The following is a 19,577-nucleotide window of genomic DNA, read 5'->3' as shown; positions in this document are numbered from 1 at the left end:
TGACTAGATGTAGTGTCATTTAGGATGCTGACTAGATGTAGATTCATTTAGGATGCTGACTAGATGTAGTGTCATTTCGGATGCTGACCAGCTGTAGTGTCATTTAGGATGCTGACTGGATGTAGTGTCATTTAGGATGCTGAATAGACGTAGTGTCATTTAGGATGCTGACTAGATGTAGTGACATTTAGGATGCTGACTAGATGTAGTGTCATTTAGGATGCTGACTAGATGTAGTGTCATTTAGGATGCTGACTAGATGTAGTGTCATTTAGGATGCTGACTAGATGTAGTGTCATTTAGGATGCTGAACAGCTGTAGGGTCATTTAGGATGCTGACTAGATGTAGTGTCATTTAGGATGCTGACTAGATGTAGTGTCATTTAGGATGCTGACTAGATGTAGTGTCATTTAGGACGCTGACTAGATGTAGTGTCATTCAGGATGCTGACTAGATGTAGTTTCTCTCCAGAGGCCTGTTGTGCTCTGACTCACTGTGTGTGTGTGTGTGTGTGTGTGTGTTGTACCTTCTCTCCAGAGGCCTGTTGTGCTCTGACTCACTGTGTGTGTGTGTGTGTGTGTGTGTGTGTGTGTGTGTGTGTGTGTGTGTGTGTGTGTGTGTGTGTGTGTGTGTGTGTGTGTGTGTGTGTGTGTGTGTTGTACCTTCTCTCCAGAGGCCTGTTGTGCTCTGACTCACTGTGTGTGTGTGTGTGTGTGTGTGTGTGTGTGTGTGTGTGTGTGTGTGTGTGTGTGTGTGTGTTGTACCTTCTCTCCAGAGGTTTGGGCAGGGCCCTGGCTCTGGGTAGAGCCCGTGCTGGGGGCCATGCTCTGGGTATACCTCTTAGTGATCTCTACAAAGTCATCCAGGTCAACAAACTGACCAGCTATATAGAGAGAGGGAGAAGAGGGGGAGAGAGACGAGGGGAGAGAAGGGGAGAGAGAGAGAGAGAGAGGGGGGGTAGAGGGGAGAGAGAGAGAGGGGAGAGAAGGGGAGAGAGAGAGACGATGGGGAGAGAGAGAGACGAGGGGAGAGAAGGGGGAGAGAGATGATGGGGAGAGAGAGAGACGAGGGGGGAGAGAGAGACGAGGGAGAGAGAGAGAGAGACGAGGGGGAGAGAGAGACGAGGGGAGAGAGAGAGAGACGAGGGGAGAGAGAGGGGGGGTTAGGGGATAGAGAGAGAGAAGGGATAGAGGGGAGAGAGAGGGAGAGAGAGAGAGGGGGGGGTAGAGGGGAGAGAGAGAGGGGTAGAGGGTAGAGGGGAGAGAGAGAGAGAGAGCGAGAAAGGGAGAGAGAGATGAGTCATTAAATCTTCACTTCACTCTCTCCTTGAGAACACAACACCCACACACACACTTACTCTCTCCAGTGACCATGTTCTCCAGGACCTTCTGGGTTTGGTCCGTGGTGGCGCCACCTGTTGGCCGACATTACAGAGTCACTTACACTTAAAGGTGCAACACAGAACGTTCCGGAAAACATAGTGGAATGTTTTAATAATATTTTTTGGACCGGCATACAACATGTGTTTTGAACGCAGCCTAGTGCTGTTGCAATTCACTTAGTAGTTAGTTAGTTAGTTAGTTAGTTAGTTAGTTAGTTAGTTAGTTAGTTAGTTACCAGTTTCCTGCAAAACTCAAGTAGCAGGGATGCTGAAAATGTGGAGCTCAAGGTTAAGTGTGTGTGTGTGTGTGTGTGTGTGTGTGTGTGTGTGTGTGTGTGTGTGAGGGTATCCAGGTGTGTGCGTGTGTGTGTGTGCGTGTGTGTGCGTGTGTGTGTGTTTCCAGGTGTGTGTGTGTACATCCGGGTGTGTGTGTACATCCAGGTGTGAGTGTGTGTGTGTGTGCGTGTGTGTGTGTACATCCAGGAGTGTGTGCGTTTCCAGTATTGTGTGTGTGTGTCGTACCGTGCACAGCGTTGACCTGTCCAACGTTCTCCATCATCTCAGACACCGCCATCTTCTCCTTCCTGTCGGGGTTCAGCTTCCTGAACATCATCATGGCCGCCTTCCGGACCGTCTGCTCAAACCTGCTCTCTGTCGACAGACGACGCACCTCCTCCTCATTGTCCTCACCGATACCTGGGAGGTTCACACACACACACACACACCACACACACACACACACACACACACACACACACACACACACACACAGGTAGAGTAAACACACGCGCACACACACACACAGGTAGAGTAAACACACGCACACACACACACAGGTAGAGTAAACATACGCGCACACACACACACACAGGACATTGGTAACCAGTGAACTACAGGGTGGTATTGAGGACCTGGGTAACCAGTGAACTACAGGGTGGTATTGAGGACGTGGGTAACCAGTGAACTACAGGGTGGTATTCAGGACGTGGGTAACTACAGGGTGGTATTCAGGCCGTGGGTAACCAGTGAACTACAGGGTGGTATTCAGGACGTGGGTAACCACAGGGTGGTATTCAGGACGTGGGTAACCACAGGGTGGTATTCAGGACGTGGGTAACCAGTGAACTACAGGGTGGTATTCAGGACGTGGGTAACTACAGGGTGGTATTCAGGACGTGGGTAACTACAGGGTGGTATTCAGGACGTGGGTAACTACAGGGTGGTATTCAGGACGTGGGTAACTACAGGGTGGTATTCAGGACGTGGGTAACTACAGGGTGGTATTCAGGACGTGGGTAACTACAGGGTGGTATTCAGGACGTGGGTAACTACAGGGTGGTATTCAGGACGTGGGTAACCAGTGAACTACAGGGTGGTATTGAGGACCTGGGTAACCAGTGAACTACAGGGTGGTATTCAGGACGTGGGTAACCAGTGAACTACAGGGTGGTATTCAGGACGTGGGTAACCAGTGAACTACAGGGTGGTATTCAGGACCTGGGTAACCAGTGAACTACAGGGTGGTATTCAGGACGTGGGTAACCAGTGAACTACAGGGTGGTATCCAGGACGTGGGTAACCAGTGAACTACAGGGTGTTATTCAGGACCTGGGTAACCAGTGAACTACAGGGTGGTATTCAGGACCTGGGTAACCAGTGAACTACAGGGTGGTATTCAGGACGTGGGTAACCAGTGAACTACAGGGTGGTATTCAGGACGTGGGTAACCACAGGGTGGCATTCAGGACGTGGGTAACCAGTGAACTACAGGGTGGTATTCAGGACGTGGGTAACTACAGGGTGGTATTCAGGAAGTGGGTAACCAGTGAACTACAGGGTGGTATCCAGGACGTGGGTAACCAGTTAACTACAGGGTGGTATTCAGGACGTGGGTAACTACAGGGTGGTATTCAGGACGTGGGTAACTACAGGGTGGTATTCAGGACGTGGGTAACCGGGTAACTACAGGGTGGTATTCAGGACGTGGGTAACCAGTGAACTACAGGGTGGTATTCAGGATGTGGGTAACTACAGGGTGGTATTCAGGAAGTGGGTAACCAGTGAACTACAGGGTGGTATCCAGGACGTGGGTAACCAGTTAACTACAGGGTGGTATTCAGGACGTGGGTAACTACAGGGTGGTATTCAGGACGTGGGTAACTACAGGGTGGTATTCAGGACGTGGGTAACCGGGTAACTACAGGGTGGTATTCAGGACGTGGGTAACCAGTGAACTACAGGGTGGTATTCAGGACGTGGGTAACTACAGGGTGGTATTCAGGACGTGGGTAACTACAGGGTGGTATTCAGGACGTGGGTAACTACAGGGTGGTATTCAGGACGTGGGTAACCAGTGAACTACAGGGTGGTATTCAGGACGTGGGTAACCAGTGAACTACAGGGTGGTATTCAGGACGTGGGTAACCAGTGAACTACAGGGTGGTATTCAGGACGTGGGTAACCAGTGAACTACAGGGTGGTATTCAGGACGTGGGTAACCAGTGAACTACACAGGGTGGTATTCAGGACGTGGGTAACCAGTGAACCACAGGGTGGTATTGAAGACGTGGGTAACCAGTGAACTACAGGGTGGTATTCAGGACGTGGGTCACCAGTGAACCACAGGGTGGTATTGAAGACATGGGTAACCAGTGAACTACAGGGTGGTATTCAGGACGTGGGTAACCAGTGAACTACACAGGGTGGTATTCAGGACGTGGGTAACCAGTGAACTACAGGATGGTATTCAGGATGTGGGTAACCAGTGAACTACAGGGTGGTATTGAAGACGTGGGTAACCAGTGAACTACAGGGTGGTATTCAGGACGTGGGTAACCAGTGAACTACAGGATGGTATTCAGGATGTGGGTAACCAGTGAACTACAGGGTGGTATTGAAGACGTGGGTAACCAGTGAACTACAGGGTGGTATTGAAGACATGGGTATCCAGTGAACTACACCGGGTGGTATTCAGGACCTGGGTAACCAGTGAACTACAGGGTGGTATTGAAGATGTGGGTAACCAGTGAACTACAGGGTGGTATTCAGGACGTGGGTAACCACAGGGTGGTATTCAGGATGTGGGTAACCAGTGAACTACAGGGTGGTATTCAGGACGTGGGTAACCAGTGAACTACAGGGTGGTATTCAGGACGTGGGTAACCAGTGAACTACAGGGTGGTATTTCTTTCCTCCTCTACCTGTCCTCTGGATCCAGCAGCGCTGTAGAAGACGGGCTGCACTCTTCCGTCCCTGCTTAGCGGCCTGCACCAGCCAATCAACTGCCAGGCGGTTATTAAGCTCCGCCTCCTTCTCCTCAGCCAACCCCAGGTAGTATCTGCCCAGCTAAAGGAGGAGACATGTTAGTTACAGTAATAAACCAACAACTGGAGCCATCTCTACATACATGTTAGTTACCGTAATACACCTAAAACTGGAGCCATCTCTACAGACATGTTAGTTACCGTAATACACCTAAAACTGGAGCCATCTCTACAGACATGCTAGTTACCGTAATACACCTAAAACTGGAGCCAACCCTAAAGACATGTTAGTTACCGTAATACACCTAAAACTGGAGCCAACCCTACAGACATGTTAGTTACCGTAATACACCTAAAACTGGAGTCAACCCTACAGACATGTTAGTTACCGTAATACACCTAAAACTGGAGTCAACCCTACAGACATGTTAGTTACCGTAATACACCTACAATTGGAGCCAACCCTACAGACATGTTAGTTACCGTAATACACCTAAAACTCGAGCCATCCCTATAGACTGTTATTTACAGTAATACACCTAAAACTCGAGCCATCCCCAGGTAGGGGCTTCCTACAATACCTTGCACGCCTACAGAAGCCCAGTCAGAACTACCCAGACTTCTTCCTACATTACCCAGCATGCCTAGAGAGGGATCAAGTGAAAGACATTTTCCAATCTTAACTTTCACTGCCCTCCCTCCCTCCCTCCCTCCCTCCCTCCCTCCCTCCCTCTCCCTCTCTCTCTCTCCCTCTCCTCTCTCTCTTCCCCTCCTCTGTCTCTCCCCCCCTCTCCCCCCTCCCTCTGTCTCTCCCCTCCCTCTGTCTCCCCCTCCCTCTGTCTCCCCCTCCCTCTGTCTCCCCCCTCCCTCCCTCCCCTACATGCCTGTCTGTGTGTATGTGTAGGACACTGTCACAGTGGGGAATGTGTATGATTTGAGCGCTGGCCAGGGCAGACGTTCTCACTAACTGGAACCCAGCACTCAGAAATGTACCCTTTTAGAACCGAGGCTGCTACTCAGATCATCTTCCACTGGTGTGTGTGTGTGTGTGTGTGTGTGTGTGTGTGTGTGTGTGTGTGTGTGTGTGTGTGTGTGTGTGTGTGTGTGTGTGTGTGTGTGTGTGTGTGTGTGTGTGTGTGTGTGTGTGTGTGTGTGTCTGTGTGTGTGTGTATGAGGGTGTGTCTGTGTGTGTGTGTGTGTGTGTGTATGTGTGTCTGTGTGTGTGTGTGTGTGTGTGTGTGTGTGTGTGTGTGTGTGTGTGTGTGTGTATGTATGTGTGTGTGTGTGTGTGTGTGAGGGTGTGTGTGAGTGTGTTACATTCAGAGCACGGGCTCTGAATATTCCAGAAGGCTGAGAATAGACGCAGTCATGATCAGACAACCAGTGAGCATTAAAACATCACTGCGTGTGTTCACTCACACTGGTCTGTGCTCTGGCATCTCCAGTCATGACCAGACAACCAGTGAGCATTAAAACATCACTGTGTGTGTTCACTCACACTGGTCTGTCCTCTGGCATCTCCAGTCATGACCAGACAACCAGTGAGCATTAAAACATCACTGTGTGTGTTCACTCACACTGGTCTGTCCTCTGGCATCTCCAGTCATGACCAGACAACCAGTGAGCATTAAAACATCACTGCGTGTGTTCACTCACACTGGTCTGTGCTCTGGCATCTCCAGACGTGGCCTTCTCCTCCATCTCCTCAAACGACAAGTCCTCCTCGGGATCCTCGTCTGTAGCGGAGGAGACACGAAGAGAGACAAAGGAGAGGAGAGATAGAAGAGAGACAAAGGAGAGGAGAGATAGAGGAGAGGAGAGACAAAGGAGAGGAGACATAGAGGAGAGGAGAGATAGAGGAGAGACAAAGGAGAGGAGAGACAGAGGAGAGATAGAGGAGAGGAGACATAGAGGAGAGGAGAGATAGAGGAGAGACAAATGAGAGATAGCGGAGAGACAAAGGAGAGGAGAGATAGAAGAGAGACAGAGGAGAGGAGAGACAGAGGAGAGGAGAGATAGAGGAGAGACAGAGGAGAGACAAAGGAGAGGGGAGACAGAGGAGAGGAGAGATAGAAGAGAGACAGAGGAGAGGAGAGACAGAGGAGAGGAGAGATAGAAGAGAGACAGGAGAGGAGAGATAGCAGAGAGACAAAGGAGAGGAGAGATAGCAGGGAGACAAAGGAGAGGAGAGACAGAGGAGAGGAGAGATAGAAGAGAGACAGAGGAGAGGAGAGACAGAGGAGAGGAGAGGACAGAGGAGAGGAGAGACAAAGGAAAGGAGAGATAGCAGAGAGGAGAGACAAAGGAAAGGAGAGATAGAGGAGAGGAGAGAGAGGAGAGGTGAGATAGAGGAGAGACAGAGGAGAGACAAAGGAGAGGAGAGACAGAGGAGAGGAGAGAGAGGAGAGGTGAGATAGAGGAGAGACAGAGGAGAGACAAAGGAGAGGAGAGATAGAGGAGAGACAGAGAAGAGGAGAGACAGAGGAGAGGAGAGAGAGGAGAGACAGAGAAGAGGAGAGACAGAGGAGAGGAGAGATAGAGGAGAGGAGAGATAGAGGAGAGGAGAGACAGAGAAGAGGAGATTAAGTATTAATAAGATGAATGAAAGTATTATTTTCAGTTGATGAACTGTAAGGATGTTTTGCTCTGTGTTGTCAGTGTTGTAGTCAGCTACCACCTGGTGCTATACCTTAGAGACTGTTCTAGACAGCTACCACCTGGTACTGTACCCTGTACCTTAGAGACTGTTGTAGACAGCTACCACCTGGTACTATACCCTGTACCTTAGAGACTGTTATAGTCAGCTACCACCTGGTACTATACCTTAGAGACTGTTAGTCAGCTACCACCTGGTACTATAACTTAGAGACTGTTGTAGACAGCTACCACCTGGTACTATACCCTGTACCTTAGAGACTGTTATAGTCAGCTACCACCTGGTACTGTACCCTGTAACTTAGAGACTGTTGTAGACAGCAACCACCTGGTACTATAACTTAGAGACTGTTGTAGACAGCTACCACCTGGTACTATACCCTGTACCTTAGAGACTGTTATAGACAGCTACCACCTGGTACTATACCCTGTACCTTAGAGACTGTTATAGTCAGCTACCACCTGGTACTGTACCCTGTACCTTAGAGACTGTTATAGACAGCTACCACCTGGTACTATACCCTGTACCTTAGAGACTGTTATAGTCAGCTACCACCTGGTACTGTACCCTGTACCTTAGAAAATGTTGTAGTCAGCTACCACCAGGTACTATACCCTGTACCTTAGAGACTGTTGTAGCAAGCTACCACCTGGTAATATACCTTAGAGACTGCTGTAGCCAGCTACCACCTGGTAATATACCTTAGAGACTGTTATAGTCAGCTACCACCTGGTACTGTACCCTGTACCTTAGAGACTGTTGTAGTCAGCTACCACCAGGTACTATACCCTGTACCTTAGAGACTGTTGTAGCCAGCTACCACCTGGTAATATACCTTAGAGACTGTTGTAGACAGCTACCACCTGGTACTATACCCTGTACCTTAGAGACTGTTGTAGACAGCTACTGCCTGGTACTATACACTGTACCTTAGAGACTGTTGTAGTCAGCTACCACCTGGTACTGTACCCTGTACCTTAGAGACTGTTGTAGACAGCTACCACCTGGTACTATACCCTGTAACTTAGAGACTGCTGTAGCCAGCTACCACCTGGTAATATACCTTAGAGACTGTTATAGTCAGCTACCACCTGGTACTGTACCCTGTACCTTAGAGACTGTTGTAGTCAGCTACCACCAGGTACTATACCCTGTACCTTAGAGACTGTTGTAGCCAGCTACCACCTGGTACTATACCCTGTACATTAGAGACTGTTGTAGCCAGCTACCACCTGGTAATATACCTTAGAGACTGCTGTAGCCAGCTACCACCTGGTAATATACCTTAGAGACTGTTATAGTCAGCTACCACCAGGTACTATACCCTGTACCTTAGAGACTGTTGTAGCCAGCTACCACCTGGTAATATACCTTAGAGACTGTTGTAGACAGCTACCACCTGGTACTATACCCTGTACCTTAGAGACTGTTGTAGCCAGCTACCACCTGGTAATATACCTTAGAGACTGCTGTAGCCAGCTACCACCTGGTAATATACCTTAGAGACTGTTATAGTCAGCTACACCCTGGTACTGTACCCTGTACCTTAGAGACTGTTGTAGTCAGCTACCACCAGGTACTATACCCTGTACCTTAGAGACTGTTGTAGCCAGCTACCACCTGGTAATATACCTTAGAGACTGTTGTAGACAGCTACCACCTGGTACTATACCCTGTACCTTAGAGACTGTTGTAGACAGCTACCGCCTGGTACTATACCCTGTACCTTAGAGACTGTTGTAGTCAGCTACCACCTGGTACTGTACCCTGTACCTTAGAGACTGTTGTAGACAGCTACCACCTGGTACTATACCCTGTAACTTAGAGACTGCTGTAGCCAGCTACCACCTGGTAATATACCTTAGAGACTGTTATAGTCAGCTACCACCTGGTACTGTACCCTGTACCTTAGAGACTGTTGTAGTCAGCTACCACCAGGTACTATACCCTGTACCTTAGAGACTGTTGTAGCCAGCTACCACCTGGTACTATACCCTGTACCTTAGAGACTGTTGTAGCCAGCTACCACCTGGTAATATACCTTAGAGACTGCTGTAGCCAGCTACCACCTGGTAATATACCTTAGAGACTGTTATAGTCAGCTACCACCAGGTACTATACCCTGTACCTTAGAGACTGTTGTAGCCAGCTACCACCTGGTAATATACCTTAGAGACTGTTGTAGACAGCTACCACCTGGTACTATACCCTGTACCTTAGAGACTGTTGTAGACAGCTACCACCTGGTACTATACCCTGTACCTTAGAGACTGTTGTAGTCAGCTACCACCTGGTACTGTACCCTGTACCTTAGAGACTGTTATAGTCAGCTACCACCTGGTGCTATACCCTGTACCTTAGAGACTGTTGTAGACAGCTACCACCTGGTACTGCACCCTGTACCTTATAGACTGTTGTAGTCAGCTACCACCAGGTACTATACCCTGTACCTTAGAGACTGTTGTAGACAGCTACCACCAGGTACTATACCCTGTACCTTAGAGACTGCTGTAGCCAGCTACCACCTGGTAATATACCTTAGAGACTGTTATAGTCAGCTACCACCTGGTACTGTACCCTGTACCTTAGAGACTGTTGTAGTCAGCTACCACCTGGTAATATACCTTAGAGACTGTTGTAGACAGCTACCACCTGGTACTATACCCTGTACCTTAGAGACTGTTGTAGACAGCTACCACCTGGTACTATACCCTGTACCTTAGAGACTGTTGTAGTCAGCTACCACCTGGTACTGTACCCTGTACCTTAGAGACTGTTGTAGTCAGCAACCACCTGGTACTGTACCCTGTACCTTAGAGACTGTTATAGTCAGCTACCACCGGGTGCTATACCCTGTACCTTAGAGACTTTTATAGTCAGCTACCACCTGGTACTGTACCCTGTACCTTAGAGACTGTTGTAGTCAGCTACCACCAGGTACTATACCCTGTACCTTAGAGACTGTTGTAGCCAGCTACCACCTGGTACTATACCCTGTACCTTAGAGACTGTTGTAGCCAGCTACCACCTGGTAATATACCTTAGAGACTGTTGTAGACAGCTACCACCTGGTGCTATACCCTGTACCTTAGAGACTGTTATAGTCAGCTACCACCTGGTGCTATACCCTGTACCTTAGAGACTGTTGTAGACAGCTACCACCTGGTACTATACCCTGTACCTTAGAGACTGTTGTAGACAGCTACCACCTGGTGCTATACCCTGTACCTTAGAGACTGTTATAGACAGCTACCACCTGGTACTATACCCTGTACCTTAGAGACTGTTGTAGACAGCAACCACCTGGTACTATACCTTCGAGACTGTTGTAGACAGCTACCACCTGGTACTATACCATGTACCTTAGAGACTGTTGTAGACAGCTACCACCTGGTACTATACCTTAGAGACTGTTATAGACAGCTACCACCTGGTACTATACCATGTACCTTAGAAACTGTTATAGACAGCTACCACCTGGTACTATACCCTGTACCTTAGAGACTGTTGTAGACAGCTACCACCTGGTACTGTACCTAAGAGACTGTTGTAGTCAGCTACCACCTGGTACTATACTTTGTACCTTAGAGACTATTGTGGACAGCTACCACCTGGTACTATACCTTAGAGATTGTTGTAGACAGCTACCACCTGGTACTATACCCTGTACCTTAGAGACTGTTGTAGTCAGCTATCACTTGGTCCTATACACTGTACCTTAGAGACTGTTGTAGACAGCTACCACCTGGTAATATACCCTGTACCTTAGAGACTTTTGTATACAGCTACCACCTGGTACTATACCCTGTACCTTAGAGACTGTTGTAGTCAGCTACCACCTGGTACTGTACCCTGTACCTTAGAGACTGTTGTAGTCAGCTACCACCTGGTACTGTACCCTGTACCTTAGAGACTGTTATAGTCAGCTACCACCGGGTGCTTTACCCTGTACCTTAGAGACTTTTATAGTCAGCTACCACCTGGTACTGTACCCTGTACCTTAGAGACTGTTGTAGTCAGCTACCACCAGGTACTATACCCTGTACCTTAGAGACTGTTGTAGACAGCTACCACCAGGTACTATACCCTGTACCTTAGAGACTGCTGTAGCCAGCTATCACCTGGTAATATACCTTAGAGACTGTTATAGTCAGCTACCACCTGGTACTGTACCCTGTACCTTAGAGACTGTTGTAGTCAGATACCACCAGGTAATATACCCTGTACCTTAGAGACTGTTGTAGACAGCAACCACCTGGTACTATACCTTCGAGACTGTTGTAGACAGCTACCACCTGGTACTATACCATGTACCTTAGAGACTGTTGTAGACAGCAACCACCTGGTACTATACCTTCGAGACTGTTGTAGACAGCTACCACCTGGTACTATACCCTGTACCTTAGAGACTGTTGTAGACAGCAACCACCTGGTACTATACCTTCAAGACTGTTGTAGACATCTACCACCTGGTACTATACCATGTACCTTAGAGACTGTTGTAGACAGCTACCACCTGGTAATATACCTTCGAGACTGTTGTAGACAGCTACCACCTGGTACTATACCATGTACCTTAGAGACTGTTGTAGACAGCTACCACCTGGTACTATACCTTAGAGACTGTTGTAGACAGCTACCACCTGGTACTATACCCTGTACCTTAGAAACTGTTATAGACAGCTACCACCTGGTACTATACCCTGTACCTTAGAGACTGTTGTAGACAGCTACCACCTGGTACTGTACCTAAGAGACTGTTGTAGTCAGCTACCACCTGGTACTATACTTTGTACCTTAGAGACTATTGTGGACAGCTACCACCTGGTACTATACCTTAGAGATTGTTGTAGACAGCTACCACCTGGTACTATACCCTGTACCTTAGAGACTGTTGTAGTCAGCTATCACTTGGTCCTATACACTGTACCTTAGAGACTTTTGTAGACAGCTACCACCTGGTACTGTACCCTGTACCTTAGAGACTGTTGTAGACAGCTACCACCTGGTACTATACCCTGTACCTTAGAGACTGTTGTAGACAGCTACCACCTGGTACTATACCCTGTACCTTAGAGACTGTTGTAGTCAGCTACCACCTGGTACTATACCTTAGAGACCGTTGGAGACAGCTAACACCTGGTACTGTACCCTGTACCTTAGAGACTGTTGTAGACAGCAACCACCTGGTAATATACCTTAGAGACTGTTGGAGACAGCTACCACCTGGTACTGTACCCTGTACCTTAGAGACTGTTATAGTCAGCTACCACCTGGTACTGTACCCTGTACCTTAGAGACTGTTGTAGACAGCTACCACCTGGTACTATACCCTGTACCTTAGAGACTGTTGTAGACAGCTACCACCTGGTACTATACCCTGTACCTTAGAGACTGTTGTAGTCAGCTACCACCTGGTACTATACCTTAGAGACTGTTGTAGACAGCAACCACCTGGTACTATACCTTAGAGACTGTTGGAGACAGCTACCACCTGGTACTGTACCCTGTACCATAGAGACTGTTATAGTCAGCTACCACCTGGTACTATACCCTGTACCTTAGAGACTGTTGTAGTCAGCTACCACCTGGTACTATACCTTAGAGACTGTTGTAGACAGCAACCACCTGGTACTATACCTTAGAGACTGTTGGAGACAGCTACCACCTGGTACTGTACCCTGTACCATAGAGACTGTTATAGTCAGCTACCACCTGGTACTGTACCCTGTACCTTCGAGACTGTTGTAGACAGCTACCACCTGGTACTATACCATGTACCTTAGAGACTGTTGTAGACAGCTACCACCTGGTACTATACCTTAGAGACTGTTATAGACAGCTACCACCTGGTACTATACCATGTACCTTAGAAACTGTTATAGACAGCTACCACCTGGTACTATACCCTGTACCTTAGAGACTGTTGTAGACAGCTACCACCTGGTACTGTACTTAAGAGACTGTTGTAGTCAGCTACCACCTGGTACTATACTTTGTACCTTAGAGACTATTGTGGACAGCTACCACCTGGTACTATACCTTAGAGATTGTTGTAGACAGCTACCACCTGGTACTATACCCTGTACCTTAGAGACTGTTGTAGTCAGCTATCACTTGGTCCTATACACTGTACCTTAGAGACTGTTGTAGACAGCTACCACCTGGTAATATACCTTAGAGACTGTTGTAGACAGCTACCACCTGGTACTATACCCTGTACCTTAGAGACTTTTGTATACAGCTACCACCTGGTACTATACCCTGTACCTTAGAGACTGTTGTAGTCAGCTACCACCTGGTACTGTACCCTGTACCTTAGAGACTGTTGTAGTCAGCTACCACCTGGTACTGTACCCTGTACCTTAGAGACTGTTGTAGTCAGCTACCACCTGGTACTGTACCCTGTACCTTAGAGACTGTTATAGTCAGCTACCACCGGGTGCTTTACCCTGTACCTTAGAGACTTTTATAGTCAGCTACCACCTGGTACTGTACCCTGTACCTTAGAGACTGTTGTAGTCAGCTACCACCAGGTACTATACCCTGTACCTTAGAGACTGTTGTAGACAGCTACCACCAGGTACTATACCCTGTACCTTAGAGACTGCTGTAGCCAGCTATCACCTGGTAATATACCTTAGAGACTGTTATAGTCAGCTACCACCTGGTACTGTACCCTGTACCTTAGAGACTGTTGTAGTCAGATACCACCAGGTAATATACCCTGTACCTTAGAGACTGTTGTAGACAGCTACCACCTGGTGCTATACCCTGTACCTTAGAGACTGTTATAGACAGCTACCACCTGGTACTATACCCTGTACCTTAGAGACTGTTGTAGACAGCAACCACCTGGTACTATACCTTCGAGACTGTTGTAGACAGCTACCACCTGGTACTATACCATGTACCTTAGAGACTGTTGTAGACAGCAACCACCTGGTACTATACCTTCGAGACTGTTGTAGACAGCTACCACCTGGTACTATACCCTGTACCTTAGAGACTGTTGTAGACAGCAACCACCTGGTACTATACCTTCAAGACTGTTGTAGACATCTACCACCTGGTACTATACCATGTACCTTAGAGACTGTTGTAGACAGCTACCACCTGGTAATATACCTTCGAGACTGTTGTAGACAGCTACCACCTGGTACTATACCATGTACCTTAGAGACTGTTGTAGACAGCTACCACCTGGTACTATACCTTAGAGACTGTTGTAGACAGCTACCACCTGGTACTATACCCTGTACCTTAGAAACTGTTATAGACAGCTACCACCTGGTACTATACCCTGTACCTTAGAGACTGTTGTAGACAGCTACCACCTGGTACTGTACCTAAGAGACTGTTGTAGTCAGCTACCACCTGGTACTATACTTTGTACCTTAGAGACTATTGTGGACAGCTACCACCTGGTACTATACCTTAGAGATTGTTGTAGACAGCTACCACCTGGTACTATACCCTGTACCTTAGAGACTGTTGTAGTCAGCTATCACTTGGTCCTATACACTGTACCTTAGAGACTTTTGTAGACAGCTACCACCTGGTACTGTACCCTGTACCTTAGAGACTGTTGTAGACAGCTACCACCTGGTACTATACCCTGTACCTTAGAGACTGTTGTAGACAGCTACCACCTGGTACTATACCCTGTACCTTAGAGACTGTTGTAGTCAGCTACCACCTGGTACTATACCTTAGAGACCGTTGGAGACAGCTAACACCTGGTACTGTACCCTGTACCTTAGAGACTGTTGTAGACAGCAACCACCTGGTAATATACCTTAGAGACTGTTGGAGACAGCTACCACCTGGTACTGTACCCTGTACCTTAGAGACTGTTATAGTCAGCTACCACCTGGTACTGTACCCTGTACCTTAGAGACTGTTGTAGACAGCTACCACCTGGTACTATACCCTGTACCTTAGAGACTGTTGTAGACAGCTACCACCTGGTACTATACCCTGTACCTTAGAGACTGTTGTAGTCAGCTACCACCTGGTACTATACCTTAGAGACTGTTGTAGACAGCAACCACCTGGTACTATACCTTAGAGACTGTTGGAGACAGCTACCACCTGGTACTGTACCCTGTACCATAGAGACTGTTATAGTCAGCTACCACCTGGTACTGTACCCTGTACCTTAGAGACTGTTGTAGACAGCTACCACCTGGTACTATACCCTGTACCTTAGAGACTGTTGTAGACAGCAAACACCTGGTACTATAACTTAGAGACTGTTGTAGACAGCTACCACCTGGTGCTATACCCTGTACCTTAAAGACTGTTGTAGACAGCTACCACCTGGTACTATACCCTGTACCTTAGAGACTGTTGTAGTCAGCTACCACCTGGTGCTATACCCTGTACCTTAGAGACTGTTATAGTCAGCTACCACCTGGTACTATACCCTGTACCTTAGAGACTGTTGTAGTCAGCTACCACCTGGTGCTATACCCTGTACCTTAGAGACTGTTGTAGACAGCTACCACCTGGTAATATACCTTAGAGACTGTTGTAGACAGCTACCACCTGGTACTATACCCTGTACCTTAGAGACTGTTGTAGCCAGCTACCACCTGGTAATATACCTTAGAGACTGCTGTAGCCAGCTACCACCTGGTAATATACCTTAGAGACTGTTATAGTCAGCTACCACCTGGTACTGTACCCTGTACCTTAGAGACTGTTGTAGTCAGCTACCACCAGGTACTATACCCTGTACCTTAGAGACTGTTGTAGCCAGCTACCACCTGGTAATATACCTTAGAGACTGTTGTAGACAGCTACCACCTGGTACTATACCCTGTACCTTAGAGACTGTTGTTTAGACAGCTACCACCTGGTACTATACCCTGTACCTTAGAGACTGTTGTAGTCAGCTACCACCTGGTGCTATACCCTGTACGTTAGAGACTGTTATAGTCAGCTACCACCTGGTGCTATACCCTGTACCTTAGAGACTGTTGTAGACAGCTACCACCTGGTACTATACCCTGTACCTTAGAGACTGTTGTAGCCAGCTACCACCTGGTACTATACCTTAGAGACTGTTGTAGACAACTACCACCTGGTACTATACCCTGTACCTTAGAGACTGTTGTAGACAACTACCACCTGGTACTGTACCCTGTACTTTAGAGACTGTTGTAGACAACTACCACCTGGTACTATACCCTGTACCTTAGAGACTGTTGTAGACAGCTACCACCTGGTACTGTACCCTGTACCTTAGAGACTGTTGTAGACAGCTACCACCTGGTACTATACCCTGTCCTCACCTTCCTTCCTCCTCTCGGCTGCATCTCAATAACCTCTAGTGGCTTCCTCCTCTCGGCTGCATCTCCAATAACCTCTAGTGGCTTCCTCCTCTCGGCTACATCTCAACCTCAAGTGGCTTCCACCTCTCGGCTGCATCTCAATAACCTCTAGTGGCTTCCTCCTCTCGGCTGCATCTCCAATAACCTCTAGTGGCTTCCTCCTCTCGGCTGCATCTCCAATAACCTCTAGTGGCTTCCTCCTCTCGGCTGCATCTCAACCTCTAGTGGCTTCCTCCTCTCGGCTGCATCTCAACCTCTAGTGGCTTCCTCCTCTCGGCTGCATCACCAATAACCTCTAGTGGCTTCCTCCTCTCGGCTGCATCACCAATAACCTCTAGTGGCTTCCTCCTCTCGGCTGCATCACCAATAACCTCTAGTGGCTTCCTCCTCTCGGCTGCATCTCCAATAACCTCTAGTGGCTTCCTCCTCTCGGCTGCATCTCCAATAACCTCTAGTGGCTTCCTCCTCTCGCTGCATCTCAATAACTTCTACCTTTTAAATGTCAGATTTGAGTCATTTAGCTGACGCTGTAATCAAGAGCGATTTACAGGAGCAATTAGGGTTAAGTGCCTTGCTCACCTAGTCGGCTCGGGGGATTTGAACCAGCAACCTTTTGGTTACGGGCTTAACACTCTTAACCGCTAAGCTTCCTCCTCTCGGCTGCATCTCAATACCTATGGTGACTTCCTCCCCGACTACCAGCTACCTAGCTTCCTGCAACCAAAAATGTCCAATGGAAGGATGAGACACTCGGAGACACACAGCGACTTAACGGTTGAGCTTGCGATCAGAGTTGAACAATTTTGTAAATTTCAGCGAGGCAACAGCCAATCAGGGCGGAGGACAGCTCTAACTTTGACAAAGGCCAACGACCAAACTCCCATCATGCATGCTGTTTGGTGGATAGACCCACGATGGATGATTTCAGAGACTTGGTAGCAAGCTTTATGGCCAAGTCTAAACGACAGGATACTTCCTTCCTCCCCCCTCTGTCTGTCTGTCTGTGTCTCTCTCTCTCCCTCCTTCCTTCCTTCCTTCCTTCCTCCCCCCTCTGTCTGTCTGTCTCTCTCTCTCCCCCTCCTTCCTTCCTTCCTACCTTCCTTCCTTCCTCCCCCCTCTGTCTGTCGCTCTCTCCCTCCTTCCTTCCTCCCCCCTCTGTCTGTCTCTATGTCTGTCTGTGTCTCTCTCTCTCCCTCCTTCCTTCCTTCCTTCCTCCCCCCTCTGTCTGTCTGTGTCTCTCTCTCTCCCCTCCCTCCTTCCTTCCTTCCTTCCTCCCCCCTCTGTCTGTCTGTGTCTCTCTCTCTCTCTCTCCCTCCTTCCTTCCTTCCTACCTTCCTACCTTCCTCCCCCCTCTGTCTGTTGCTCTCTCCCTCCTTCCTTCCTCCCCCCTCTGTCTGTCTCTCTCTCTCTCCCTCCTTCCTTCCTCCCCCCTCTGTCTGTCTCTCTGTCTCCCTATATCCTTCCTTCCTCCCCCTCTGTCTGTCTCTCTCTCTCTATATATATCCTTCCTTCCTCCCCCTCTGTCTCTCTCTCTCTCTCTCTCCCCTTCCTTCCTTACCTTCCTCACCCGCTTCAGCCTCCTCCAGCTCAGCTTTCTTCAGTCTTTCCTGCATCACCACACGTTTAGCCAGATCAGCAAAGCCCCGACGTCGGGGGGCAGGAGAGGACGAGGGGGCTAGAGAGGTGGAGGGGGCCGCAAAGCCCCAACGGCGGGGGGCAGGAGAGGTGGATGGGGTAGAGGTAGAGGGAGATGGGGTGGAGGTGGTGGCAGTGGGTGAATGAACAGATGATTTTGGGGTGATGGACAGAGGAGAAGAAGGAGAGGAAGTGGGAGGAGGAGGATGAGAGGCAGACAATGGTATGAATTTGGGGGAGTCTGAGGGAGTCAGGGTTAGGGAGGGTTGGGAGGCAGTTGGGAGGGGGTTAGGGGAGGGAGGTGAGGCAGTGTCCAGGATAGAGGGAGACCCCGGGGGGATGAGGGAGGTGGAAGGGAGGAGTGGGGAGGGAGGAGGGGGAGATCCACGTCCATCTCACCTGTAATGACAAGAGAAGATAAGAGATGTTAAGATGAGGCTGTAGTCATTACAGGACATGGGACAGATGATGTTGTAGTCGTTACAGGACATGGGACAGACGATGTTGTATTCATTATAGGACATGGGGCAGATGATGTTGTAGTCATTACAGGACAGATGATGTTGTAGTCATTACAGGACAGATGATGTTGTAGTCATTACAGGACAGATGATGTTGTAGTCATTACAGGACATGACAGATGATGTTGTAGTCATTACAGGACAGACGATGTTGTATTCATTATAGGACATGGGGCAGATGGTGTTGTAGTCATTACAGGACAGATGGTGTTGTAGTCATTACAGGACATGGGCAGATGATGTTGTAGTCATTACAGGACAGATGGTGTTGTAGTCATTACAGGACATGGGCAGATGATGTTGTAGTCATTACAGGACAGATGATGTTGTAGTCATTACAGGACATATGATGTTGTAGTCATTACAGGACATATGATGTTGTAGTCATTACAGGACATGACAGATGATGTTGTAGTCATTACAGGACAGATGGTGTTGTAGTCATTACAGGACAGATGATGTTGTAGTCATTATAGGACATGGGACAGATGGCGTTGTAGTCATTATAGGACATGGGGCAGATGGTGTTGTAGTCATTACAGGACATGGGCAGATGATGTTGTAGTCATTACAGGACAGATGATGTTGTAGTCATTACAGGACATGACAGATGATGTTGTAGTCATTACAGGACATGGACAGATGATGTTGTAGTCATTACAGGACATGGACAGATGATGTTGTAGTCATTACAGGACAGATGATGTTGTAGTCATTACAGGACATGGGACAGACGATGTTGTAGTCATTACAGGACAGATGATGTTGTAGTCATTACAGGA

General features: G+C 48.3%; 1 protein-coding gene across 1 annotated transcript in view; it reads right to left on the bottom strand.

Annotated features, from left to right (window-relative positions):
* Positions 1-18,298, bottom strand: part of LOC135528961 (wolframin-like) — a 39,154-nt gene extending 20,856 nt beyond the window's left edge. Inside the window, exons 1-6 of the mRNA XM_064957939.1 lie at positions 18,198-18,298; positions 6,302-6,381; positions 4,583-4,727; positions 1,905-2,078; positions 1,359-1,415; positions 766-884 (exon numbers count right to left, since the gene is read on the bottom strand). Of these exons, the coding sequence (XP_064814011.1) occupies positions 766-884; positions 1,359-1,415; positions 1,905-2,078; positions 4,583-4,727; positions 6,302-6,381; positions 18,198-18,252 (630 nt within the window). The 5' untranslated portion in view covers positions 18,253-18,298. The remainder of the gene's footprint in view (positions 1-765; positions 885-1,358; positions 1,416-1,904; positions 2,079-4,582; positions 4,728-6,301; positions 6,382-18,197) is intronic.
* Positions 18,299-19,577: the final 1,279 nt, after the last annotated feature.

This window comes from Oncorhynchus masou, unplaced genomic scaffold (assembly GCF_036934945.1).
Source record: "Oncorhynchus masou masou isolate Uvic2021 unplaced genomic scaffold, UVic_Omas_1.1 unplaced_scaffold_1063, whole genome shotgun sequence".
NCBI lineage: Eukaryota > Metazoa > Chordata > Actinopteri > Salmoniformes > Salmonidae > Oncorhynchus > Oncorhynchus masou.
Note: the sequence above shows the minus strand (reverse complement) of the source record. Positions and strands in the feature narration are given on the sequence as shown.